This window comes from Linepithema humile, chromosome 7 (assembly GCF_040581485.1).
Source record: "Linepithema humile isolate Giens D197 chromosome 7, Lhum_UNIL_v1.0, whole genome shotgun sequence".
NCBI classification, from domain to species: domain Eukaryota; kingdom Metazoa; phylum Arthropoda; class Insecta; order Hymenoptera; family Formicidae; genus Linepithema; species Linepithema humile.
In genome coordinates, this window is record NC_090134.1 from 18817887 (window position 1) to 18845846 (window position 27960).

Genomic DNA, 27960 nt, shown 5'->3' on the forward strand with positions numbered 1-27960 from the left:
ATTACATTTTGTCTAAGATCCAAGTATTGCAAAAAAATCTTGCTTACTTACAATTCTAAGCCATTTAAGCAAATTAGATGAGAGAAGCGTTTGACATCAGCACGCATTGTCCAGAAACGCGCGGCAGAAATAAAGTGTCATACTTTTCAGTAAGTGTCATACTTTTCAGTCGCTGAAAAACTAACATTAAATAATATTAAAAATATATAAAGTATTATACAAAAATATAAAGTATTATATATTTTGTTCTAAAACAATGTTGATGTCACAAGTTACATTTTGTCTAAGATCCAAGTATCGCAAAAAAATCTTGCTTACTTACAATCCTAAGCAATCTAAGCAAATTAGATGAGAGAAGCGTTTGACATCAGCACGCATCATCCAGAAACGCGCGGCAGAAATAAAGTGTTCGGTATAATTCCATTTTAGTAATGAAATATCGACGGTAAGAATTCAGTTTCTACTTTCCGCCTTGAAATCCAATTACTTACCCGGGGGCGCGCTTTTCGCCCATCGTCCAGGTCGCGGGTCACCGTTATCCCGGAAGATTTACTTTCATCGTGGCCACCGGCGCGGAAGACCGGCCGACCTCGCCTGGCACGTTCGATTCGCGAACGGTCGAAAGTCGTGCGCAGCTTGACGCGTTCCTCTCTTACGGAACGCTCGGCCTCCGGATAATTAGTTAACGGTATGTGCGTACGTGTATGTACACATCCGAGTGTGCGTCGCGTCGCATCGCGCTCCAGCGCGTGTGCCGCATCTCTTAGAGATAACATCTAGATCCCGCTCGTCCTAAGCCTGACTGACGTTTCTGTGCAGTCGAGTCGCCGGGTGTCCTCGTCGTCGAGTACCTCTCTCCGCCGATCCCGGCGGATGTTTTCTCGTCGAACGCCCTCCCCTACCCTCGACAATCTCATTCGGCTAAGGTCATCCCCCTTTTTACGTGTGTCGCCGCACGGCGAAAAACACAATTCGAACGTTTTCTCGGCCACGTGGCTGCGCGACACAATGCCAATTCATCGCGGCGACATGTAACAAATCTGGCCACGCACCGTTTGTCTCGGAGTTGGTACAAGCGTTCGTCACGCTCGAGCGGGGGATACGCTGTCGTTGCTGTTAGAATGCAGCCGAAAAGCTAGCGCGTAATTGTTACGTAATTTCCTCTTTATATTTATGATATAATAGTTTTTTAAGTGAGCGCCGCTGCTGAAATTATTTATCTGAGAAACTTGTAAGATCGTAATTTAAAAATGGAATGTCGGACTTAACAGAATCAGTGGCATCCTACGTAAATATTGTCATAGAGATCGAATAGTTCGCTTCAGGGAAATTGCGACTCGAATAGAGATTTTTGTAAAGTAACTTTCGACAAAGTTCCAGCATTCTTCAGCAAGCATTCTTCAGCAAAGTTCTTCAGCATTACAACAGTCTATTATTACATCGCAAACATCGCTAAACACATCTGCTTTCTTGCCTTCTGCTTCACTGTATCTTTCTCATCTAAAATTTTCATAGGGTAACGTAATTGATTATTTTTTTGCGAATCTAAATGGACGAACTGGCTGAGTGATGAGCGAATCTTAAAGCAAACGATAACTGATTTTCGAAGATCACAATCGGGAAAAAGACTACGGTATCAATGTATATACGTTTTTTTCCCGCTTATCAGTGAACGGCCGTTCCGCCGGCAGGCGAAATAAACGACGGAGAAGGAAGCGAGAGATCGAGAGCGCGCGGCCGGACGATCCGATAGGAAAAATACGGTCGCTCGTTCGAGTGAAGTATTTCAATGAATATGAAAGTGACGGGCGCGTAATCCGGGGCAAATTTATCTGACCTCCTGGATATATCTCCCTCGTATTGACCTGGGTCCAGCCGGGGCGAGGTGGGGCAAACGGACGGAGGGGCCTGAGCCCCTCTCGCAGCAGATAACGTATCGCGGCTCGCGCCACCGCCGAGGACCCTATCCGTTTTATCCACCGCCATCCCGTTATATTACCGCCTTGCCGCGGATCCGTAAGGATTGACATATAACTCGTGCCTGATGACCTTTTTACGCTCCATCGGCAAGCAGGACGGATGCGAGGCCGCGACGGACGCGTTAATTAATTTGCACAGCCCACGCTCCCGTCTCGTCAGGCTCTCCGATTACTCCGCGCCGCTTTCCGCTCGTCTTTCGGGAGAACTTACGGGGCAGTGACCCGTGCGACGCGTCTGTAAGCGTCCGACATTTTTTTCGCGTTAGTCAATTCGAAACTTCTCGGATACCCAACACACTCTCGAACTTTATCGCACCGAGGAGATAAATATGTTAATATTGATATTAATGTGTTGTTATTGATTTCTTTTTAACCGTAAAATTGATTGCTACCGACGCTATTCTAGAGCTTCGATAATAATTGTTATGCATTTTTTCATCTGATAGATGTGGCTTTGAATTTACATTTGAATTCACATAATTATTGATGATCTCAAAATAATATGTATAATGTATAATTTCTTAATAATGAAGAGAAAATACGCGTATATTTTAACGATTAAAATACAATTTCTAATTGATGACGAAAAAGCGGCAGTACGATCAAGGATATTCAGCGCGATCTCGGCGTGGTTGGGACGGCGGGATGATCGATGAAACAACGAGCCGATGACATTTTGCTCGAATAAATTGGATCGTTCTTAGGAAAGTGGCAGTAGGGATGCGAGATAAAAATAGCAGGAGAGGCACGATTTGTCGAAAGAATAGGCCTGTCGACAAGAACGAGGCACGATCTCGTCAACCGAAATCGGCGATTTGCTGTTGCCAAGCACGTTCTCCGTCGCGGATTCAGGATTTTCGGGATTCCCCCGACCGACTTGCGCGTCGAAGCCGTCACGCGCTTGCTTGCACGCACCTGCGTATACATATAACAACGTCACGCACACACCGCGCGTTCGTTTATTTCTTTTGTTCCGCCCCGTAGCCAGGGGTGCTTGCCTGAGTATGCGGGGGTGGTTCCGACAGTCAGAGAGACGTGTCAGATCGCGGCGATAAGCGAGACGAAAGTCAAGGATGTGGAACGCGCTATGATATCGCTGAGTTCGTTACCGAAACAATTTGTCAAACCGAAATCCCGCAAATTGTATCTCTGTGCGCCCTTAGTTCGCCTATGTAAACTTTTCCTCCTTTATATTGTATTTCCTCGCGATGACGACGCGAAAGTATTCTCGAGATTATAAAATATCTTCGAGTCTTTCTTGGAAAATGATATTTTTTTTATTCCATGTAGTGATAATATTTTTGATATATTCTATTTCCGTCACTTCGAAAATAAGTTCCCAGATGACATTTCCAAAGCTTTATTCGACGCGATTATTGTAGTCTGAGAAAATCCAAGAGTTTTGTTTTTGCTCCGCAGATTGTTGTAATTGCGCTCGGTGCTGAAAGCCACGGAAAGTTTCGTGCGCGGTCTCAGGTGTCAAGACTTGTGCGGACTAACTTTCTGAAGACGTAGCCGTAGCTCTTGCCAATTGATTCTCAGCACTTTCTCGACAAATTTTAACGACGAAACTTCCGGGCTTCCTATTATTTTGCTGCGTTTCACCGGTACGATTTTAGGTTTGTTTGGGAAAGATAATAGGCGAGCCTTGTATTCGCCGCCGCGGCAAGAGAGGCCCGCATCGTATAACAATTTACTGGCTAATCGAAAAACTTTGTTAAGACTGAAACTTGGTTAATTAGCATCTTTACCGAACTGCCTGCTTACCTTGCGGACCCGCTCCGTCGGCCGGAAGAGGAAGGAAGAAATTATACAAAGTACAAGCTGCATTATCGATTCGGCGACTAACAATGCCAATTTCGAAGAAAGTTGGGGTCGCCGATAGTGCGCGGCTATACATATTTCCCGAAGAATGGTTCTACGCTCATTAATAAGAATCGTAAATGAATTTTCGAAATATACGACAAATATATTCAATGAGAAATGGGTTGAATAATAAAATTCTTCAATATTTAAGTCAGTTACTTAGATTTTGTGTAAAATATGTGAAATAGGAAAAGGGAAGAGCTGGTGCCTAGGCTCGAATAAATCCACAACGACGTCCCGCAAAGTATCTGTTTTATTTTTTTTTTCAAGGCGTTATAGATATCCAGGGAATAATCTCTGTCTCATATATATATCATTCTAGTAAACATGAACAATAATAAATATAATGTATACAAGAACGTAGGAAGTTTTGCGTCTAATCAGGCTGCTCGGTATAAAATAGCGCATTTATTATATGGCATCCCTAGCAACAGCTCCGTACGGATTTGTTTTCTTTTGATTTTAAAAGACACCGATCGCGCTCGCGCGTGTCTTTCTCACTCCCTCTCTCTCTCTCTCTCTCTCTCTCTCTCTCTCTCTTTCGCTTTCTCGCTCTCTCATTTTCTCACTTTCTCTCTCTCTCTCTCTCGCTTTCTCGCTCTCTCATTTTCTCTTACGCTCGCACTTTCTCTCTCTTTCTTTCTCTCTCTCTTTATATATTTGAGTACGTACTTACACTCGACCGCACAAATCCTATGTCCTCGACTCGTCGCCGACTCGCCGGACTTCTCGAGTGCGCGAGCGAGATCGTAAAGCGTACATAAATATTCATAGCGCAAAGTTTTCCCGACGAATATCCTATTCACCTCCCCCTCCGCTAGTGTCTGAGAAGTGTTTGAGACATCGTCGGGTCGACATCAAGGAGGACCGACGTCGTCGGCGTCGCATATCGCATGGTTCTACGACTAGCGAGTACACTCTCCTCTTTATTTCCCCGCCCCCCCCCCCCTCCCATCGCGAATCCTCAGAATATACAAGCCACTATTCCCTGCCACGTCGAATCGTCGAATATCCCGAATTGATCATCGTAAGCGCTTTGACATCTATTACGAAGAAGAAGATAGGAATGTGCCGATGATTATGCTACCGACTCGAGAAATTAGTTGTTACAAATCTTATCTACAATCCTTCGACGATGTAAATACAAATTATAAATATAATCCACATATGTATATCTAAAGTTGACACATATCTAGAAGTTGAATACTTTCATAAAGTAGAAATCGCGCTTTGGTTATTTTTCTCACGCGCACGTGCTTCTATTTTACTATCTCACATTCCTACCTTTTCTCTACCTTTTGCAGCGTACCGCGAAGCCACGATAAAGATGTTCCTCGTGGTAATAAATTAAATACAGAATTCCGCCTGTTCCCAGGCGACAGCGAATCATGCCCGAATTTGAAGGGCGTGAAAGGCGAGAAAAATCTATCGTCGCTACGCTAAAAATCGATCGTTCGTCAGCGATGAGTGACGTAAGTGCAATTAGGCGTAGATCGCAATTACGTCGCTCCTTCGTGAGAGTGTTTATCGCAGACTCACGCTCGCGTTATTGCCAAAATCCGCGAAATGATGATTGCCACAACCACAGAATGCCGCCGAATGCTGTTGCGTAACGAATTGCGCGTGGAGAACTTATTGTTTCGATGGCGCGCAGCGTGACGTATGCAATGTAGGAAAGTGATTTTTATTCCGCGGCATCTACATCTAATAGATATATCCAGTATATCCGTACAGCTATCGACTATATATATATCAGCCTCCTTTGTGACAAGCATTACGGCTACTCGTGAGGTTCGACGAACGCTCCGTATACACGTAGACAGATTGCGCTCTACATTATGAATCGTTCCCATAAAAATGATGTAATTGAGATAATTGAGCTAACTGAGATTTTTAACTGACTCATCATCTCTTTCTGCATTCTAGGGAGAGAAAACGCTTGAATTTCAGTTAACTTGGACTAATATTTATGAGAATCGCCGTACGCGTGAGATAGAAAGCAGAATTATATCCAATTGTTTTTCAAATACTTTATCCGCGCAACACATTCGATTCAAAAAATGTCATTCGATACCAGATTCGTCTACTCTTCCGTTCCAACGATCATGGCATTTTGCGCCATGGCATTTCGACTTTCAAATCGCTTCTAGTTCGCTTATTTTACATTTACTCTCGCCCCCGCGCTATGTACACCTCTACATGTATGAGTGAAAATTCATACTTCGCATTTCGTTCGTCCGGCCCAATCGTTTCGTTCGCTTTCGGGCGGGTACAATATTCCATCTCGACGTTCCTTTAACGCAATCTTGAACATATTTAGAAGATGTAAAGACCTCCGCAAGACGTCTGATACCTCTAACGAAATATTCTATCAAAGATGAGGAATTTACAGAGTGTAGAGCTTAGCATTAATAGAGAGAGAATGGCGCTAATAAAAAGTTGTATTTAACACGTATATATGCAACGATCTAGGTGATTACAGATAAGTAGACCACGTATCATTATCTTACGCAGGCGATTAGATGTATAAACTTTCATAGATACGAATTGAAGAAGCGCAGCGCAATCGTTATAGCCGACTAAATTATTATTGCGAAAGGAAAGTAGTAATTATTAAGTCTGACATTTCTTATAATTGTCAAATCGTTTATTTCGGCAGTGAAAAAGATTTGACTTGGCACCTATTGCCAGCTTCGTTGCGAGAACAATGGTTGCCTGCCAGGCGAATCTCTCTGCGCGCACAAATCCTTACAAATCTCCGAGTTCATCGATGAGCTTGAAATCGTAAATCTACGTATGAGTAATCACGAGTTGAATGAGAATCGAAGAAAATAGTTGCGAGATATACCTAACCACAGCTAACGAACAGTAGTACGTTACATATTAATGAAGATACGAATACGATTCTTAAAAGCGCTAAATTTTCCGCCTTTTTAGTTTTTATCTTTTATACATATGTTTTAAACGTGTAGAAGATGAATATATTGCTGAGATTGAGATGAAATATGGAATGATGTGAAATGAAATGTGGCTCTTGGAAGTATCAAGAAAAGCGCATCAGGGATCGGATGAAAATATGAATTCACCAAAATTATACCGGTGTCAATCCCTGGGCCGAGCCGGTCGCGCTTAACGCGGAGCGCCAGACGCGAGTGCATACGTTCACAATTACCTATGCTAATTAATTAATGTTTAACGGCGCATCCGCTCCCGATAACGCGCCGTCGACCATGCGGAATCGAATTTCCAGTCTCCAGTTAGCCATTACACGGATGGAGAACGATCAAAGAAAAGTTAACGTTCGCTCGAATGTAAAAACATTTATTTGTCTCGAGTGATGCCGCCCTCTTTTCGCCGAGCTGCATGTTGTGCGCGTATTATATCCCTATACATTCATCTCGCTTCACGAGCTCTCGTTAGCGCAGGTACGCGGTTAATTCCGGGGAATATCATTTTCGGAATTAATAACTTTCCGGGACTAGATCGACTCGCGGGAGTTCGTATATTAAAAAGTATGGAAGTTCGTGCTCTCCGAAATATTAACTCCCGGTTTTAATATTCCTGCTTGCGCGAAAATCAGGAACAGTTGCATTTCGCGTGTAACGATCCGCGAAATGCACCCAAGTACGGTCTTAAAAGCGCACGAATTCGCGCTCGCGGCCGGAACGAAGGTAATATCGACAACTGTACACAGATCTTTTTTTTTCTTTTTATTTTCATCGACCACACAAAGGACTGCGGATACGCTACCACCGGAATCAGTTTGCAGCAATTCGCATTTATGCATAGAATTAAACCGCTATTGTTGAAGCCGTATTGTGTAATCCGCGTTTCCAGAATATATATGGTCGGCCTTATTACACATAAAATAACAACGTTGTAACAAAAAAATCATGCTTTATTGTCAGCGTTCGGCGAATAATAACAAAAAATGTACAGAAATAATAAGTCCATAAATTATAGTGTCATGACATAGTTTCAGAATGCCGTTCTAGGCGATGCTATTTGCACCGAAACCTCTATCCAAGGGAATATAAATACACTTCAGCGAAATTACACTGTTGCAGGACCAGGACCTTTGTAGTGTTAACCGACGACGCGTCAAAACGCATTTGCTATGCAAATTTGATTGGCGTAAAGCAAACGAAACTCTCACGTTTATAGGATTGACGTGCATGCGATAAATACATTCTATTATGTAATTACATACAACACCACATCCATATAAAATTAGTGAATGTGAGCTTGAAAAATGACTCTATTAATAATAGCTATAACGTTAATCCTGTTCAAATTATCCGCAACGCAAAATTTTAAATAAGAAATTCATCTAACAGTAAATCGTATTAAACAACAATTACTATTATAATCATCAAATGTACAAAAATCACAATAATAAATCATCACTATCTCTTTGGTATTAACGGAAGAAACTGATTCGCGGTGGTCCGTGTAATTTCTATACGTATGTATATATGTACACATATTCTAAAAATCGTATATAATATCGACAGTACAATCTGATCTGCCGCTATCGATACCAACGGGCACATGGCTAAATTCCATGTCTTTGTGAAAAAACGCAGTCACGAGACACTGCCGTTAATATTCCGACGATAATCCGTAACGAGCAAAAGCACTCTTTGTGCTTGTTTTTGCTTGGTCCGAGAAACAATCATTTTTTGTGCGATTCGCGTTTCACATTTCTCCAAGACCTATCGCGACGCCGAAAGAAATCAGTATCGATCTCACAATCAGTAGCTCAGCGTGTTTCGTCTTCCGGACAGAAGATTACTATAATTGAGCGTATATGAAAGAAAAAGATTGAGACGAAAGGTAAATCACCGTCCACAAACATACGCTAGTATTTGTAACATTCAGGTGACAGCGACTTACGTTATTAATACAATTTTTATTTCTAATTAATATCTTGATCTTGTATATTAATATTGGCCGGCGGTTTACCTCGTAGGACAGCTATTGAAAGTGTGCGTTTGTCAGCGTACAAGTATTATATTAAAAAATGAAAAAAGAAGTTATCCTGTTATTGTTTTCCTATCTTGCTTCTCTCCTCTTCGTATAAAGTATTTTCCGGAAGACAAACAGCGAGATCGAATAAAGGCAGCGCACGATGGACTCGCGCGTTGGCACTATTTTGAATTGCGCGTTTTGCTGTCGCGCGAATTCACAGATGAACAAACCGATTGAATTTGTTCGCTGCCACGGAAAAATTATCGCACGATCACCAATGACAAAGACACCTTCTACAATATTGCTACGTATCTGATTTTTCTTCTTCTTCCTCTCCTTTCCTATACGATACATCGTTAAATGGTACCTGTCGACACATCGATAGAACATGCTCCCTACCGACACTACTTACTAAACATAGCTGCTACATGTGTACATCAAATGCGTAGAATATTTAGTTACCTCTCGCGAAGAAGGAAATTCCGCCGTCGGTGTCCATGGCTGTAGATATCTTAATCGTTAATATATAATGAATTATGTTGTAAATGTGATAAATACAAAGTGCGTATAACTATAGAGGTGATGGTGGTGTATCGTTTTGGCAGTTTGTTGTTTTCCCATCCCTCTTCGACGATCCTCGATCGTTTTTAAGCTCTGTTGATTCTCTGTTGGTTTTTTTTTTTTTTTTATCATATAGCATTTTTGTTTTGCGCATACACGTAAGTGTGTATATGTGTGCACATGTATATTTACGCTTCTTTGGTTCAAACGAGAGAAGCGAACGTACGAAGAGGGTCTAAGTCTATATAAAGTTTCGTTTCGCTGTAGCTTCTTTTCGTTATGTGTCGTCAATTGCACGAGACAGATACATCGTTAACGGGTAGCATCGTAACGATATCTACCGCAACTTCTTAGGCCCGCATGTCGTAAAAACGGAGCAATGTTCACGTTATGTAAAATGTTATTATCGGTGCCATGATGTCGGACTCGATATTGAACCAACGATCTTGGTTAACTAGTTTCAACTATCGATTCTCTATCTCTAGATCATATTTCTAGTTATATTCATAGATAGAGAAGAAAAGGTCAATTAACCACGTTTTTTACTAACTAGAGGTGGTGTGTGGCCGACACTCTGAATCGCTATTAGTCGCGGCACGTCTGCGTTTTTTCGTATTTGCATCCCATTTATTTCTTGCTTCTCAACGGCTTCTCGTATAGCACTCGAGTATCAAATAGAGTTCGATAGACGTTCCATGCTATTATTTGCATATACATATTTCCTGTTCGCGAAGTTTGCCGAGTAAATATATTAAAATTCTCCTCTTTCGGATTCTCTATTTTTTCTTCTATGTTACGCTAAAAAACGCGAAATATAAAACGAGACAAAAATCCTCAGTCTTGAAGAATGAAATATTTGAAAAAACGGTGATAACTCGAAATCGGAACTTGGGATACTGGAAATCACAAAGAGATCAGGGGAATTAATACGGAACGGATTCGTTGGTCGCCGCGTTAACGTTTACGAGGGATCGATATTGAGCATTTGTGCGCTCATTAGCGCGTCTCACTTTTTCCTTCGCATCTTTCCTTTCTCGTGGTCCATTAGCAAGTGTCGGCGTGTTTCATGCCGTGTGCTGAGATAAATAAAACGATCGACGTTGGATCGAAAATCGGCTACGAACCGTCGAGCCCAGCCGCGACAGATTAAAGCTGCACATTGAAAATTGCACATCCAACGTTATTACAATAATTTCACGCCTCGCTAGATAATATCGCGATGTTTACATTCACGCCTGTTACCGTTAATGACATAATAATACTGCTTACGATTAACGACGCGTCGTAAGGAAGAAAGACCTTCTCGTTCGCCGGAAATGCGCACAGCGAACAATTGATTAGTTGCCTCAATAAATCACCTTGGCCTCGCGCGGTTCAAGATCACAGTGTCACCGTTGTAAAATCAGTCAAGTGTCAACCTGAAAGTGCAGGGTTTGACGAGGAACGACGGCTACTTACCTCTGTCGTTCTCGAGGCCATGTCTGTTAAATTCCGTAATAGTTGAGTACCTCGCCTTCCGGCAACAAATATGTGCATGTGCGCTCTACCGTATATATGTGCGCCACTGAAGAAATGATTACAAATCCAGCCGGATAAAAAGAAGTAAGAGACGTTCTTTCTTGCGCGTCGAGGAACCATTAGTTGCTAATCCCGATTAATATCACTAATCAATGGAGAGAATATCATCCGCATTTTACGATTGTAATCGTTGCGATTTCTAAATCGCAAGAATTTCTTGCTTTTATACATATTATATATAAATATATATATTATATATGATATATATATATATATTATATATACATATGTGTTTATATAATATATAATATTTCGCTTAACTATTTGCGCAAAATTGGCGAATAATAGCAAGTGAAATATTACCGTCTCACATACATCGTAAATATTAAGTAGCCGCTTCTAAAAATCGAAGGACCGAAAAATTATCACGACAGTAATTTCTGCATTGTTTGCGATCATGTTTCGAGCACTAAAAGTAGTAGATTTCTGTGCTGTTGCGAAGGCGACGCATCTTCGTCAGATCGAATGTTACACGATTATTATCGCGATCTCGTGCATTCCATTTCGAAACACAGCTTACAGCTCCTCGGACAGCGCAATCGGCGCTCTGGAACCGGGCTTCATGTCCTTCACCCCGATACCGATGTCGTCGACCGGCGCCGGTGCTAACTTCAATTGATTACCGTTTACCTTGATGTCGTTGACGGAATGAGAACGCCCGTGGGTGACCAAGGGCTTAGTGGTCTGATTAGTGGTGCTGTTCGAGTTAGAGCTGGTGATCGAGTTCGTGCTGGGGCTCGTGGCGGAATTCGAACTGGGATTGCAGTTCGTGGTGGTCGCCGAGCTGGAACTGGAGTTCGAGTTACTGTCCTGCGTCGGATTCAGATTAACGGTATGGAGATTCGGATTGGGTATGGACTTCGATCGCGATTTCATCTTGGGATTCGCGGACGACGTAGAATTGAGAGTTGAGGTATGATCTGTGTCTCGGCTGGTGGAATCGGACGCGGAATCGGGAGACACGGACATTTTGGCGGGCGTCGTCGGTTTCGACGATCCGGCGAGCGTTGTTAGTTGATTGGCGGATTGGGATCGGATCGCGTGACCACCGAACTTGTCCCTCAATGCAATCTGATAAGCTACCTCGAAAGCCTGACCCAAAGTCAAGATGATCTCTGTCGCTTGATCCTGCAACGGAACGATGGCGCTTCGTATGTCTCAGCAGAAAATCAAATTGCGAGAAATAATACAATAATATAATGAGAGAAAACAGACGATTTTCCCTCAATTCTGTAAAATAGATATTTACCATTGTTGGCACACAAAACACGTGACAGAAATGCGTGCGGCTTGAGTGATCCTTTGTGATGTACGCGAAGTGAGTGAGATCGTCGGCGTCCTGGCAGGCGCAATGGATATTGCGAATCTCGTGTTCGCAAATTGGCTCCTATCGTATTAGGTGGTTGTAATAAAAATACATTTCTATGTTTTCTATAAGAAAAAAGAGCCTTACGTTGGTCAACGTGTTGAGAAAGCGAACACCACGATAAGAGATTGCCAGTGTAATGTCAGGGGTGACTCTGGGTTCTCGAAAGGTCTTCTTCAGCTTTTGTATCGACTTTTTCGTCGACTCAGTGCCGCGTAATTCCTTGACGACGGTAGAGCCCAGATACTACATTATTTAAAAACAAGAAAAAAACTTTTTTTCCAAGAACCAACGAGAAAAAATTTATGCGAAGCTTTTAAATCGCAGGACAAGCACAAGTTTTGTAACTATTGTTCGATAAACAATTTTGAAAACAAGACTCTTTTAGATTTAAATATTCCGAATTTAACGGATTCATAGAGACAGGACAATTTTCCGCGCAAAGCTTATTGCTGTACTCCACGAATTAACTGTAATTACAGTATCGGCCTTGAAGCGTTTTAACAGATGGCGTAATTTGCTCATCATAAGTAATTGACAGAATAATACGCTTCCGTCTTTCTTGATCAACTGTCATAATATGCTAACAACAATTAAAGTATTTTTAATGTAAAACACCGTGCATGCACAATTCATACATTAAACAATTATATCGAAAGATAGAAAAAGATTCACGTATTTCTGGTACAAAAATTGCGGAGAAAAATGTGCGTCTCAAGATGGTAAAATTTTAATAATTGAATAATTTAGCATCGGAATTGATTCTTCTCACAACTTGTTATATTTAAAGAATAAATAGTTTCGTTGAAGATATATAAGGTGACAGAAAGACAGACAGACTTACATTTGCGACGTACGTGACGCCGCTGGTGACCAAAGTCTTCGGCTGGTGTCTCCATTGCGTCTTAAGAGTGGACGGCACTCCGAAAAGAAGCTCGGATGGTGCCCTGATCTCGAGCTGTTCCGGTGCTGAGATCGCTCCATTGTGCGAACTAGGTCGCTGGGGTGGCTGGGGCGCCGGTCTGTTTTTGCGGTGCCTTAATGTGCCCGTGGTCGTCGAATTCGTTCCGCTGGTTATCGACGTACTACCATTACCATCCGCCGTTGCTTCCGGCAATTTCTCCCGTATCTCCTCCTTCAATTGCTGTATGTTCGTCTTCTACGGAAATAACAGCGCGACCAAATTTGAGAGCCGCCCTCGCAACACCCGGCAGATAATTCGGCCGGCAATCCCGAGTTTGCCGGAAACTAATATACAGTTTATTCGCGAATTACACATAACAATTAAATAAAACAATTTTTCGAAATATTCTTCAAAAGTGCAGATGCATTGGTCTTGAAAAATCTTTCCGTTATATTGCGGAAAATATCTAGTTTGTTCGAATTTACCTTTTACTTTCCTACAATCATCGCAGAAAATTGCATACCAAAAGCAAAGTTGTTTTTACACTCTCTCTTACAGATAAATTCCAATTTCCGAGCAATTCCAAACAGAGACTGCCATGTGTGCCCCGAGGTTGCAATTTCTCTGGCAGATATTTTTTTATAGCTTTATCATGACAAGAATCTGCCGGACCAACCGGTTTTAACGAAATGCCGGCATGTGTGCAATGTGAAAAAAAAAAAATATTGCGCCACCCAAACCTTTATACAGCATATTACCAAGTCGAATTCGTCCCGAGTTTACTTTGTGCGACGTGCAATTACCCTCGTAAACGCATTGCGTTGCAAACCGCGGCCACGCTACAGTGAAAAGAAACCTTTTACCGGCTATGCCAAAACGGCGCATCATGTAGCATCGATAGTCACGATATTTCAGGTATTGCAAACAAATTGGATTCGTGCTGGGCGCGACACACGAATTCGGATTACAACCCGAATCGCTCGCTCCATCTGGCTTCTGCATATAATTCCGGGTATCGGCATCGCGCGACAAATTGCAGAAGACTCGGACGAAAGAGAGGCGAAATGAAAGCGCGGGAGCGAGAGAGAGAGAGAAAGAGCGCGTAAAATTCGAACGTTGGAGAGCGTATGGGACTAGAACGAAAATTCGCGGGCGTTACCGACGAGAGTGTCGGAGTCAAACTATGGTTCGTCGGGTTCGATAGCTGCGAAAAATCAAGGGAGGAAAAGCCCGGCTGAAAGAGCAGAAGAGACCAATTTGTCGGGATTATCGAGCGCGGGGATGACGCGAGCCGAATGAATCCAGTCGCCGGCGACATTTACGGGATTTAATGAGCTAATTAAGATGACACGAACGGGGAGACGCGAGCGAGCGGCGAAATGTCCTTATTGACGCCTGACACGGTGAAGGCATCCGAACAAAAAGCATCGAGAGGCGCTCGAACGATCATCGCTGAGAGAGAGCACGTATGTACACGTTCATCACAATAGCGAGCCTCCAATTAGCCACGATATTTAGATTATGACGCGATCGGGCGAAACGCGTCCGGAGCGATCGAGCTTGCCGCATCACCGTTGCGCCCTCGGCGCGTCCCACCCTTGCCGGCCAAGTGTACACTCTTGTCAGACACCCCTGTCGATCGCATTATACTCGTTCATCGATCCTTCCAATGTATCGATTCGCAAGTTTCCCGACAAAAAGATTACACATTATTCACGTCACTTAATTAATAAGCGCGCTAAGCTGTACTTTCGTGCATTATTAATTCGTTTCTATGAATATTTATAACAGAGAAAGCGCAAAGAATCCAAAGAGTTCAGAAATTGTTTCAAAGTTCGTTTACACCAAACGATAAAATTTTACAGCGCACTCGTTAGATGCAGATGAATATGTTTACTTACCAATGTGTTGAGGTCCTTGTTTAAATCTTCCAAGTTCGGCCCCGTGCCGTTTCGAGTTTGCGCGCGCGTGCTATTCGGGCCGCTTACGGATGCCAGAATGCGTTTGCGATGCGCCGGCTTCTGGATTTCCAAGACTGCTGCCAGCTCGACCTCCCAGACCCGTTTGACCCGATCCATGTCGGTGTACAGATGCTTCCTGAACGTCTCCGCATAATTTTCCAGGTGAATGCTCTTCAGCCACTCCTCCACCGATTGGCCGTGACCGGCGTTACGCTTTTCCACACGTTTGTTCAGCAGTCCGACCGCGTCCATGATCATCGTTCGTTCCTGGTCGCTGCTGATATCCATCTCGCGCAAATCCGACTCGTCCAACACTCCGTTCTGCAAGCGCACAATTAAACGATTTTCCGCATGTCGCCCGAACGCGATCGCAGCGAGCGAAACGCACGGCTGTTACTCACTATAAACTCGAGATCGTCGAAGCCGTAGTTGATAAAGAGAGACTCGTAATCAGCCAAACCCAAACTGGACAGCCACTGACCGACGGTTGTGGAAACGACGGGACTGCTAGTGTCTGAACTTAAACCTGAGATATAAAAATTGTAGGAATATATGCGAGAAATAAAGTGACGAATTATTATCATGTGCGAGTAACGCCGGTAAAATCCACAAGTGGATATCTCTGTACGTTACGCGAACTAAAAATCGAGAAATCGCTCAAGATCAATGTCACTGCCGGCGCGGAATCGAAAACACCGCGTGCGCACGCGGCGATAAGATTACCTAGCCTGGTTTGGAATTCTTTCTCGAGCTCGCTGACGAACACCGACTCTCGCACGAGGCCGGTACCGAACGACGCCATGATCTCCGAGATTTTCGCCCACTCCTCCTGCTCGTCGAAGGGACTCATTATGCTGAGAGACTTCTCGTCCCTGTCGCGATCCCGGTCGCCGGAAAGCCGAATGGCGACCTCGCCGTCCTCGAGACGTTCTCCGCCCCCGCTGTCGCAGCCGGTTCCCATCCCGCATACGATTTGACCGTAGACGTTCCGCAAGCGGCGCAAAGTACGCGGCCGTTCAGCCGTGACGGAACCCTTTAACAAACCTATCGGCACGCCGACACATTACTATCTTCGCTCTTCTTTCCACGCTCTGATATCGTACACTCACATATGCAATTTCACAGTGCTCTTAAATGCTTTTGTGCTCGGAATTATTTACAAAAAATAAGCGTAAGATTTATTTTCATAAAATTTGCTTAATTTCTATAATTGCGTAAAATATGCGAACACTATATCGTTCTCTTATATCTATTGTAATAAATATTAAGAAAAAAATTAGTTTTGTTACTTATTAGAGAATTTAAAATATTGTAGGAACGTGTATGAATTGTGTGTAAACGTCACTATTTATTTCTGCGGTTTCTACGAAAACTGAGTAGCTGCTCTTTCTTCTGCAATTTTGACAGCTTTTGCACGTTAATTTGTTAAGTATCATCATCTATTGAATCTTCATAATGCATATGCAACACAAACCGGTGGATTTATAGATACGTTGAATATTCATTGTAGAGTCGTCATTATTTGATGCCTCGATGAGATTCAGTGTCTGGAAAGCAATCAAGATTGTCTTGTGATACCACGATCGTCAAGTAATTATGTCGATGCCTTTAGCGATAAGCTTTATGGTTTTGAATTTGGGATTCAATAGTATTGAACGAGCTGTCTTTCATATGATAAAATTTCGTTAAATAAATAGTATCATTTGTAAAGTTGCTAAGCATTAAAAGAACTAAAAATTCAGCTGAATGAATGAAATATATTATAGTTTCTGCTAAGCCGACGTTACAGAAAGAATCTTTTGAATTGCGCGAAAAATATTTACGACGTTGCGCAGTGAAAAGATATTCAACGTACAATCTCGTGACTCTTCTCGTAATTTCTCTTCAAACGCTCAGACACTGCATTCCTCCGCGTCACATAGTTGCGAGTAATTTCCCAATTTTCCCCTTTTCTCGTTTCTTTCTACGGCCCTTCGCTCATTTATCGCGGCTCCACGCATCCCGCGTGAAAGAGGTGCTTGTTAAGGGCTCGCGTTTGCGGTCCCTTCAAGGACGATCCGTTATTCGCGACAATCCGCGAGTGCGCGATAGAGATTCCTTCATACGAATTCCGCAAATGAGGATCCGCCGGCGGAGCACGGCGGAAAGCAAGAAAAAGAACCTATTTAAGTAGCCGTCGCGAATGCTCTTTCAAAGATGTCCTCTGCTCTTCGCGAGAATGCGAATACGTTATGTCGGGAGTGGCATACAAGCGCACTCAGACACACCATAATGAAAAGCTCATAAAAATATTAAATAGAAGCCAGGAGAAGGCGAGAGAGTAACGTGTACACGTTACGAGAGGCAAACGTACGTAATTTTAATTAAAGCTCCATCGCGGAGGGCGTCGTCTGCTTACCGCCGCTGCTCTCCACAGTCAACGTTATATTATGTAGGTAGTTATTTAAGTCATATACACAAATTATTACATAAATTCCCGTCTTTCCCAACTCTCGTTGCTCATCCTTTTTAGCGACCACCTAAGGCACTGATTCTCGTTCGGCTTTAAAAACAAGTGTAACAAATATCTCTGAAACAGTTTGAAATAACAAGAAATTTTTTCGATTTTTTATTTATATTTTATACAAAAGTCTAAAAGTGTGCAAAAAACACTTGAAAAATTAAGTTTTTTTATTTCTATTTTAAATATGCCTACTTAACGTCACATTGCATCCATGAAAATTAAGAATGAAATAATTGTAATAATTAAGCATAATTACTATGATTGCGTAATGAATGATTATAAGCTCAATAATATCACGTAGGCGACTGGCGGCAGAAAAAGTCAGTCCTTTCGTTTTGTATCTCGCAACATTTTAATGCACACACGACTCTTGCGCCTTAATCGCGATCATTAATCTCGCCCCTCTAATAGAGAATTGCGTAATTTCCGCTCGTCTTAATTCTCTTTTTCGCCACCAAGATTTCCGCGCGCTCCATTAAAGCGAGAGGAAAATCTGCGGACGATCCGGCGATTCTCATAGACCATAAACATTAAAGTAATCCTTGCGTAAATAAGTGCGTGTGCCACGCTAGTTTCAGGGCTTCGCCGAGGAAAGAAGTAGAGGCCGGATTTCAGTGGATATTAAAAATGTATGGTCGTTAAGCGGCTCGTAAATGATGCGCCGTTACATTTTTCAAATCTGTGTTCTTAGCCGCACGCTACTAGATATCGACCGGAGGAGTTATTAAAATCCGCAATAAACCCGTTCGGTCTTGCACCGCAGATCACCGGCTGGAGGATTGTAATAGCCAAAGTTCCGCCCAGAATACCGACAGGTTACATGAACAGAGTGTATCCGCCAAGACATTAATCTCGCACAAACTGATCTTAATTTTATAGCAATTTATCAGGAAATGATACACTTCTAAAATTCTGACGTCTTAATGGCGTTTCTGTTAATTAAAACTAATTTTCATTTTTTAATAAATTTATAATGATTGTAATGTAGAATTTAATATCATATTTTTATATTATTTTTTGTTGGTATTTTTGTATCGTATTTTTAAGTACTATTTTCATCAATACTTTTGATACAAACTGTATTCTGTATTTACGTCAGACTTCTAAGCTTCAGATTTCTCAACGTTGCTGGATTACAAACGAAATTTTGTACGGATCGTAGACCCCGCGCGATCGTCCATAAATTACTTCGGCCCTCATCCAATTCTCGGCAGTATTATCTGCCAGCAGCTCATTTATCTTATTAAGTAACAAAGACGCCCTAATATTAGTATTATCCTCCTGACTATGAAACTACAAAGATGCCGAGAAACGATTAATGCGTTAATATGCACTATTGCCCTGCACTACGGAATATTACCATTTAGTCGAGTTAAGTTCACGTATGATCAATTAAACTCAATTGGTCGTAGGTGCGATGAATTCTTGGATGAATTATAGTTACCATGAAATCATTAGAGAGAGAGAGAGAGAGAGAGAGAGAGAAACAATAGAGCCAGCGATCTACGTAAGCGATAACGCGGATGCAATAGATTATTGCTGACCTTGCATATGGTTGAAGTATAATGTAAGTTCCGTGTATGAAATTATAGTGGAAGATGTTTTTGAATTTTGTACATTTTTATGATATTTCCTCATGCTTGGATTAATAATATTCAATTTATCAAGTAATATCTTATGTAATGAATGGAAAATATTTAATCATCTTCTTGAAGGAATCTTTCCTTTGAAAATATTAGAAACTTAGGTTATCGCGGAATGTTTTCGTCGTATGATTGTTATTCATAAAGTTTAAATAAATGCTTTATCACACTACGATTCCGAGATTCTTTGTCTGGTTCGCTGCGCGGATTATCTTTCGAAGATAATTGTTATCAATGTCAAACAAGAGGCGTGCCGCGTCACGAGCGATTGCTGCATCGGTTTTCTGTATGCCTATTAAATAGTAATCGCTAATGAAACTACTCAGAGTTTTCGTCATATTGTCGCATTCGATACTATTGACATTGAGAGATGAGCGTAATGCGCAAAATCATTTCGTGGAAGGCCTTCGTTATAGGAAGTGCTAATGCTAAGCGGACGAGAGCCGAATGAGAATGATTTCTATCTACGATTGATGTGGGTTCGAAAACCTTCGATGGTTTCCGTTCCTCATATAGCTCTATTCAATTATTCATGACGGAAATTTCGCGGGGATGGGCGCGATCGTGTCATTTAATGCGTTTAGATTTAATGCGATTTATAAAAATAAAGTGAACAGTATTATATGTTCTTGATTTTGTGTTTTATATTTTCGCGACGTGTATTATATCGACACATTAGCCCAAATATTTTAAGTCGGCGACTTTATCGATCAAATTTTAGTTAACTCAATTTATTATGGTTTTACGTGGCAAAACTCACTTTATTTGTGTGGCATATCCAACTTTTGTTTTCATACACACTCTATGCGGCAGCATTATTTTACATCGTATTCATTAAGCAATGAAAGCAGAATTTTACAACAATAACTCCTGCCACGTAAAACATTTTTTCCCAACCATGAAAACATACAACATTATATTGTTCCGCCGAAATATAGTACACCGGGATTTTTATCAGCGATTGCATAATGGGTCAGTTAATCAGTGAAAAATAGAACGGCTCGCATATTGCTGCTGTGACATAATGGGTTTGTTCTCGATCTCACGTGTATCTACTCGCAAGTTACAACGTAACACTAGGCAAGACGTTTGCCAGAAGTAAAGATAGACTGTCGCCTAAGAATAACAAAATTGCGAGACTGAAATAAACGGGGCGAATAACACTCAGCGAAAATCCCTTGTTACGTAGTGTCAACGCAATGTATTTAAAGCAATTGATTAAAAATATGGAATCATTATCTATTAGAATATTCTACATAAATGCAAGTTGCAAAACTAATTTGTGGATAGCTAAATGTATATAATTTTGTCAATGCATAATTTTGCTAACGTATGATTTCGCTAATAATGCTTAAACAATTCTACATTTCTACTCGTTTCTACGATTCTTTTCAAGATCGTTAAGCTAAATAAGTATAATAAAACGTGTTTCACATTTCTTCATCTACCTTTCTCTTTTTTTATCGACACACACTTTCCATATGCGTGAATGAATGCACTCGGATCTCTGAATTGGAATTAGAACAATTGATTCGAGTGAAATCAAGTGAAATTAGGTGACATGTTGCACTTACATGTCACCCGGAAGATTGTTATATAAAAAAATCAGAGATATCTGTGACACTAATAAGATATTACTGCTATATGAATATTGAGCGTAGCTATCGTATCTAATTCACTACGCAGAACGCTTTTCGTGTTCAGTTACTACAACATAAAAATCCGCTATCCTGTGTGAACAATCTAAAAACAATGTATTGCTCTTGTAAATTCACTTTAAACTCACTTCTCTCAACTGATCTTTCGTGACGCAATTGCCGAGGACAAACTATTATAACATCAAGTAACGTAACGAGCAACAAGTATCGCGCTTTTTGCGAGGCACGCCAGGAACTTCTTTGGGACACGCAGGGCTTCTACAAAGTGCACGTGGCATGACAGCGGACTTATATACATATATATACACATGTAGTATACATGTATGTACACACGGTCGCGCAGCTCGGACACACACATACACTTACGAAGGCACGTACCCACAGACACAGAAGTCCGCCGTCTCCCTATAGCAGATGCTGCTCGACGTCCGTTCCTCGTCTCTCAACGTCGTCTTCCTCTTTTTCTCCGTCTATCTCTTTCACACGAAATGGGCCGCGACACGCGTCCTTTTCTCACCGTTGAAAACACGTACGCCCCTCGTTACGCTCTCACTTCGATCAACGAACGATCGTCCGGCAACGGCCGACAGTTTCCTGACCGGCGACACGGCACTCCCCGATATCCACCTGTCCGATCGATCGGCGCGACACTGAGGAAACGATCGCACGTTCGATCGCATGCGATCACGATCGCCCTCCCACCCGCCTCGCACGTACACGTGAGCGCCGCGCGCCGCTTCTGAATCGGCGAGCAAAATTCCAGGCGAGCTTCCTCGAGATTCCAACCGGAACTTTGTCGGTTCGAAAACGAGCAAGCTCCAAGTTAACTGCTCAACCAGACGATATCTTCCGCCTCGAAATGCGCGTCGGAGACTTCACTCCGGTACGCCGTTTCCTTTAACCGGCATTTAATACGCGTGGTGAATGTATGAGCACGCAAAATCCTCTCGGGATTGATGCGTCTCAGCAGGATAGCCGAGATGCGTCTCAGCAGGTATATGACTACAATTCATCGGAGGTCAACCGCGGTCAGCCTCGGCCGACCAACCCAAGGTCGTCTCATGGTCGTCGATCGGCATGGTCAATCCATTGCTGTATCGACGATGCTGAGAAATATCCAACTTCTGCTCGATTGCGGAAATTATCCACTCGATTGTTTTATATAAAATGAATTTTTCCACTGCAGGGAGGAAGTGAAACTGAAGGTTGAACGCGTTCTCGGAACTACACGACTTTCGGACTCGCACGCCTGCCCGCGGTTTCGTTTATAGCAAATCAGTCAAGCGACGCGTACGCGCTGGACTCCTCGGTGCGCCACGACTCTGGTTAACGAGACGACTAATTCGAACGTGTTAGGTCCACGAGGAGGAGGTGGCCGTGGTAGTGGTGGTGGCGTAAAAGGTAGCGGGGAAGGAGGCGAGAAACGGTCCACGCCACCCGCACTCCCGTCCGATAATAATACGCGCGAGAGAGACAGCGCAGGAGAAACGCGGAAAGGAAAGAGAGAGAGAGAGAAAGAGAAAGCGCGTGTGAGACCGAGAGCGTGAATGTGTGTGTATCATGTTGATGCAACGGCTCGGTGTGTTAGTAGAATGTAAAGATGACCTCAGAGATGGGACTATCACTCCTTGGGACCCGGGGCCGAATTACGGCGCTCGCTGCACTCGCCAATGGTTGGGTAAGGACCTCTCAGGTCTTACCTTCCTATTCACCTCGCTACCAGCACCCGAACATCCGCCTCTTGCCTTCATTATTAATGTTAACATGCAACACGCGAAATTGCCTGGAATATGTATTTTCGTGCCGTCTACCGAGAAAGTACAAAACGTCAAAAGGCATATTTTTTTATGTTGGAATGACAGTGTTTCGGAACCGATCAGATCGAATTGTTTATAATAAATTTTTAAATTTTTGACATTATTATTGCTTCTAGTGATAAGTTTGCAATTCCGGAAAACGTAACTGAAACGTAGTAATCGAGTTTTTTCGATCGGTGGTTTTGTTGAAGCGTGCCCGACGAGAGATACGGTAGAGCTTCTATCACACAAATTCGCAAATAAAAATAGATCTCTTTGAGCAGCCTACGTGAAACTGACTGCACGACTGTCACGGTTTGAAACTCCGGAAAGGGCTCCTCTCATCCGAACTTCCATCGACCAGTCCGCCGACATTCGACGGACATGACCTGCCTTGCTGAGGCACATCCGTGACGCGGACGTGACGCATCAAAACGAAGTCGACTGTATTCGCGCAGTTAAATGTAATTTCGTATTTTTCGAAAAAAATCGTAATTGACGAAATAACTCGATATTCAACTTACATAAAAGCAACAGTCTCTTACCGAGCTCACTCTGTTATTATAAAATATTTTTATCTGCATAATTAACATGCCAGCAGCAGCAAACGTAATTTCACATTCCTCCACGCTTTCACGGATAGCTCGTCAGCTAAATATTTCAAACAGAAACCTGCGAAATGTAATGTACACAAGTTGAAGATGTTTGTTCACATTCTCTTTAAGTTTGTTACGATATTTAGCAGACGCACAAATTTCATTAAATTAAAAAAACTTTACACGAAAAGACAAAAATAGTGCAATATTGTTTCAGTAAATACTGACGAATACGCTTAGAGATAGCGGAGGTCTGTCGAGTCTTGGATCATTGTGATGTTAATAAACAGAAAATAGACTTGGCTTGGGTAAAATGATGCCACTATATGTAAGTCGTTTTCACGCATATCTAATTACTTTGCACCGCCACGTAGTCTGACACATTTAAGCCCCGCGTTATTTGGAATTATAATACGCAACACGTTTCGTTATCCGTTTATTAATATCTGGTTTACGTCAGCTTTTTTCACGGCGACAAAGGTGCATAATTTCGATATCAAGACGCTTTCAAGTCGTGACACAATTCAACGTTATCTCACGTAGGCGACAAGCTGGTGCCGAGCAGTCGACAAGTTCATTAGTCGGCTTTTCTAGGAGACTTCTTGGAGGTCATGACTAATGCAGCCCGAACTCGGTGAAACAGTATAATACGCATCAAAATGTTGCGTATTGTGTGCGCGTAGACGCGAAACTCGCTCTTTTCCCACCGCAATTAAGTCGCAGACGAACGCTCATCTTCTCAACAACATCAATCACATATATAGTCTGGAAAGAGGCACACACAAACGCGATAACTATCAAGCCCTAAATTCGCTCTTACGTAATGAGACACGCACACGCGCACAGATGCACACACTTTTCGAATTCGCGATACTGTCAGAAAATCACACACGCGAGTGACGGGAAATATCACGTAACGAGAAAGCGTAATTAACGATTGGCTAATCGCTGATTGAAGCCGTCAAATCAGAGATAACTTTCCATACCTCAACACTCGTGGTTTTTGACGGCAATCGGCGCCGAATCATTCGTAATTGCGAACACTCACGAATACAATCCGATCAATTGCGAGTTTTGAGTGCGACGAAGAATCGTGGCGAACCGAAGTGTTACCGCCAAAAGGAACGAAGCGACTTGGTATCGCATGAGTCACATCCCACGGTCCACACATTCCTGCGTGATGTCATAATGTGGCTCGCGCGCACATCGCAGCGGTCAAGCGGCCGCCGGGAAATAAATCGAGCAAAATATTTTTTTTACCCAGGACGAGAGTCATCGTTACCGCGCGATATGGTTGACACGTTAACGATAGCCGCAAAACAGAAACGGTATTATCGACCTCGTTAACCGTGCCGTCGAAAGTGGCTCTATTAACTGCAACGATTGCAACGATATTTTGTCAATTTGTTTCTATTCTAAAATTTTAAATAATGCGTACGCACAAAAAAAATGAATATTAATTATTCTAATATTTTTTTCTTTGTAGCTGTGACATTTATTTTTCCAGATTATACTTATCTGTTTAAAATATTAATGACTTTAAATATTTTAAATATCTATTATTCTCAAAATGCTACTGTTATTCTTATGCTCCTTTTAGAATAAACTGCTCGATTGAGTGGTGGGCCAGTCTGAATTAATCGTTAAGTAGTTCAATTGTAAAGAGGCAAGATTTTGCACAGCCAATGCGAGGCAATGCGAGGCATCGGTTCAATGATCGAGGCATTCATTTGCCGAATGGAAAGCGTCACTAATGGCAAAATGCGCAGCGCCCATGATTTATGGAACTGCCAATGACGAGTGAACGTAACTAACGAAGGATGACCTTTCGTAACGTCCGGTAGAGCGTAATCTGTTGCATACGCGTGTCTCATTATGCCAACATAATTTTTCATCGCTGACAAAAAATTTGACCCTAATAGCCGCGCGCTCCTTCGCGACGAGAAGCGGGACAGAACGTCACATTACTGCGTTATCGAATGCATCGCGTTATCGCGTGGCGAACAGGGTCACAAATGAGAGGTCGGTTATCGTAAAACAATGGTGTAGCTTATTTTCGCAGCGCTAAATCCATAATCGTGAAAGGGGAGGCAATGTCGCGCATAGAGTTTACTGTTCTTCAGGACGACACAAAGGCAGCCACATGCTTTCCGTTACGGTCATATACGGAGTACAATGAGAAAGGTTAACTAGCTGCCTGAAAGTGCATTCCGGTTCGTCCGACGAGTGATTGGAGCCGCAGATTGCAGATTTTTTTTTTCACCATATGACAGAGCGCAATAACCATGTATCTAATATCTATTTCTATGTGACGAGCGGTTTAGCTTCGCTCTTAGCTGATTAGCTCGGAGTTGTTCAAGTTTGTTCTACGTCTATCGTGATTCATTTTGCTAACAAAGAGCACAAATAAAATATATATTTTATTGCGAAATAGCAGCGAATTAAAGATAATGGAATTAAAAAAAAAAAGATTAAAATGATATATATCTATAAAATATCGAATAAATCACGGAAAGATTTTAAGAAGCAGAAACGGATAAACTAATAAAAATTATTAATTTCTCACGGCGTTTATCGGTCACAACTACCACATGCAAGAAGATCGTACACCGTGTGTCTACGCAATTGCCATATCTCATTACAAGTTAACGCGGTTGGGAACGTATGGTCAGGTTGTATTCACTTGTAACGCGTACCCTACCGGATGTCATAATATCGTTCGTCTTACTGTAAGCAGTGCATTAACCGTCCACTTTCCAGTCACCAAGTGTGATTCATATTAAAATACATAATTGTCTGACTGGACTGAAATAGATATGTTGAGATTATAATAACTTAGTTCACTAAATAATAGAACTTCGATCGAATAATAGAATAGTAGATAAAAGATAGTTTATAGAAAGCAGTGAGAATTTGTCTTTATCTTGAGAAAAGGTGTATGAATGACTTATAATTTTTGATAAAGAGTGCATTTCATATAGTCCGAGAGTCTTATCAGTAGATACGGCATTCGCGTATCTACTTCGAATTCTGCGTATCGTACGAAACGTGAGAGGAATATATAGCGCAATTTCATCATTTATGTGAGCTTTAAAAATGCATATTGCAATATCTATATTAATTCATTCAAATTGTATAATGAAAGTGGACTATTAGGCCAACGCTGAATATTCATGCGTGTTTACATTATTTCAACTGATGTATGTTTCGATCATAGTTTTGACTCTTTTCAAAATTCAAAGTCTTGATATCATATATATTGAAAAGGCAAAAACTGTAACCGAAACGTATGTCATCTGAAATAAACAAATAAATACAAGCACGAACATACAGCATCGGCTTAATAACACACTTTTATTATATAATTTGATTTTGTTAATACATAAGGCCTTATTCACATTATATTGTATAAATTAATAATTTCTCACTCTATATATATAGATAAACAAAATTTAATAACTTGTTATTCGTGGGAACTCACCTCACTTTAGTTTCGCCTTATCTTTCGTTACGATATACACTTTATAATATTTTGCATACGAATCTTAATCGCACGCTTCATACTCACGCTGGACATGACAGATATATACAATACACATAAGACTATTACGCAGTTAATCACTAAAAATATAATATTCAGAGTATGCAGCCACAGAAGTTGAACAACGAAATCGCAAAACATGCACATATAAAGTGTAAACGCAGCGCTGTTCTTTAGACAATATCACAAATAATCTCCCTTTTGCCAAACGTTTAGTTAATAAATCGTCACTCTTATCCCGTACATATGTACATAGTTTTGGGTTAATCCGACAACATCACTGCATTCTGGATTAATCAGATATATATCGAAAACTTTAAATATTACACATCGTATTGCAACTTACCATAAAATGTGCGAATGTGCTTTTATACAACCATAATTTCTTAGAATATATAGGTATATATTTATAAGATAATGATAGAACAAATTACCAGTCGCATAAAATATTGAAACAATTTTCCTCTCTTTCCGGACTAAACTTTATGAGAAATGATTAGAAAAATAAATTTTGTCAAAAGTTAAAAATGTTGATTCGAGAGAAATATTAAAATACCGTTATGACTACCTATTATTACCCTAATGACAAAATAAATCTTAGCAAAGATTATAATACACCTAAAAAGAACGAATCTGCACTTTCTCTTTCTCCCTCTCTCGTACTCTCTGCTACATTAAAGGACCAAAGTTTTACGAAAGCTCAGAGGAAAAACAGAAGCGACAAAATGACTCAAGACATCGCATACAATAGCAGCATAACGTTTATTAGCACATCAAGGATATTATAATGCACTATAATTGCTTAAATTTAAAATGTAAATATATATCGCGCATATTTATATATGTAATTGTATGTGTATACAGAAATTGAGCCATTATAATATTTAGACGAAGCTTTGACGCAAAATAAAATGAAATGAATCGCAAAATAAGATATAAGTATTATTGTCAAACAGAATTTTTAATGCGTCATACAACACCCCCCTCTCATTGCAGAGTCTCATAAATGTTATAAATATATTCGAATCAGAAGATCA

At 41.5% G+C, this 27960-nt stretch overlaps 2 protein-coding genes across 4 annotated transcripts in view; one reads left to right on the top strand and one right to left on the bottom strand.

Moving 5' to 3' along the window:
- tsl (torso-like) overlaps nt 1-27960 on the top strand; it is a 311116-nt gene that overhangs the window by 175540 nt on the left and 107616 nt on the right. The gene's annotated exons all lie outside the window — the stretch shown is intronic.
- Nucleotides 4081-27960, bottom strand: part of LOC105669973 (ankyrin repeat and SAM domain-containing protein 1A-like) — a 46759-nt gene continuing 22879 nt past the window's right edge. For both annotated transcript variants that reach the window (XM_012363201.2, XM_012363202.2), the window contains 7 exons: nt 15910-16230; nt 15588-15712; nt 15127-15507; nt 13166-13480; nt 12409-12567; nt 12205-12342; nt 4081-12083 (listed from right to left, as the gene is read on the bottom strand). In XM_012363201.2, the coding sequence (XP_012218624.1) occupies nt 11472-12083; nt 12205-12342; nt 12409-12567; nt 13166-13480; nt 15127-15507; nt 15588-15712; nt 15910-16230 (2051 nt within the window). In that variant the 3' untranslated portion in view covers nt 4081-11471. The remainder of the gene's footprint in view (nt 12084-12204; nt 12343-12408; nt 12568-13165; nt 13481-15126; nt 15508-15587; nt 15713-15909; nt 16231-27960) is intronic.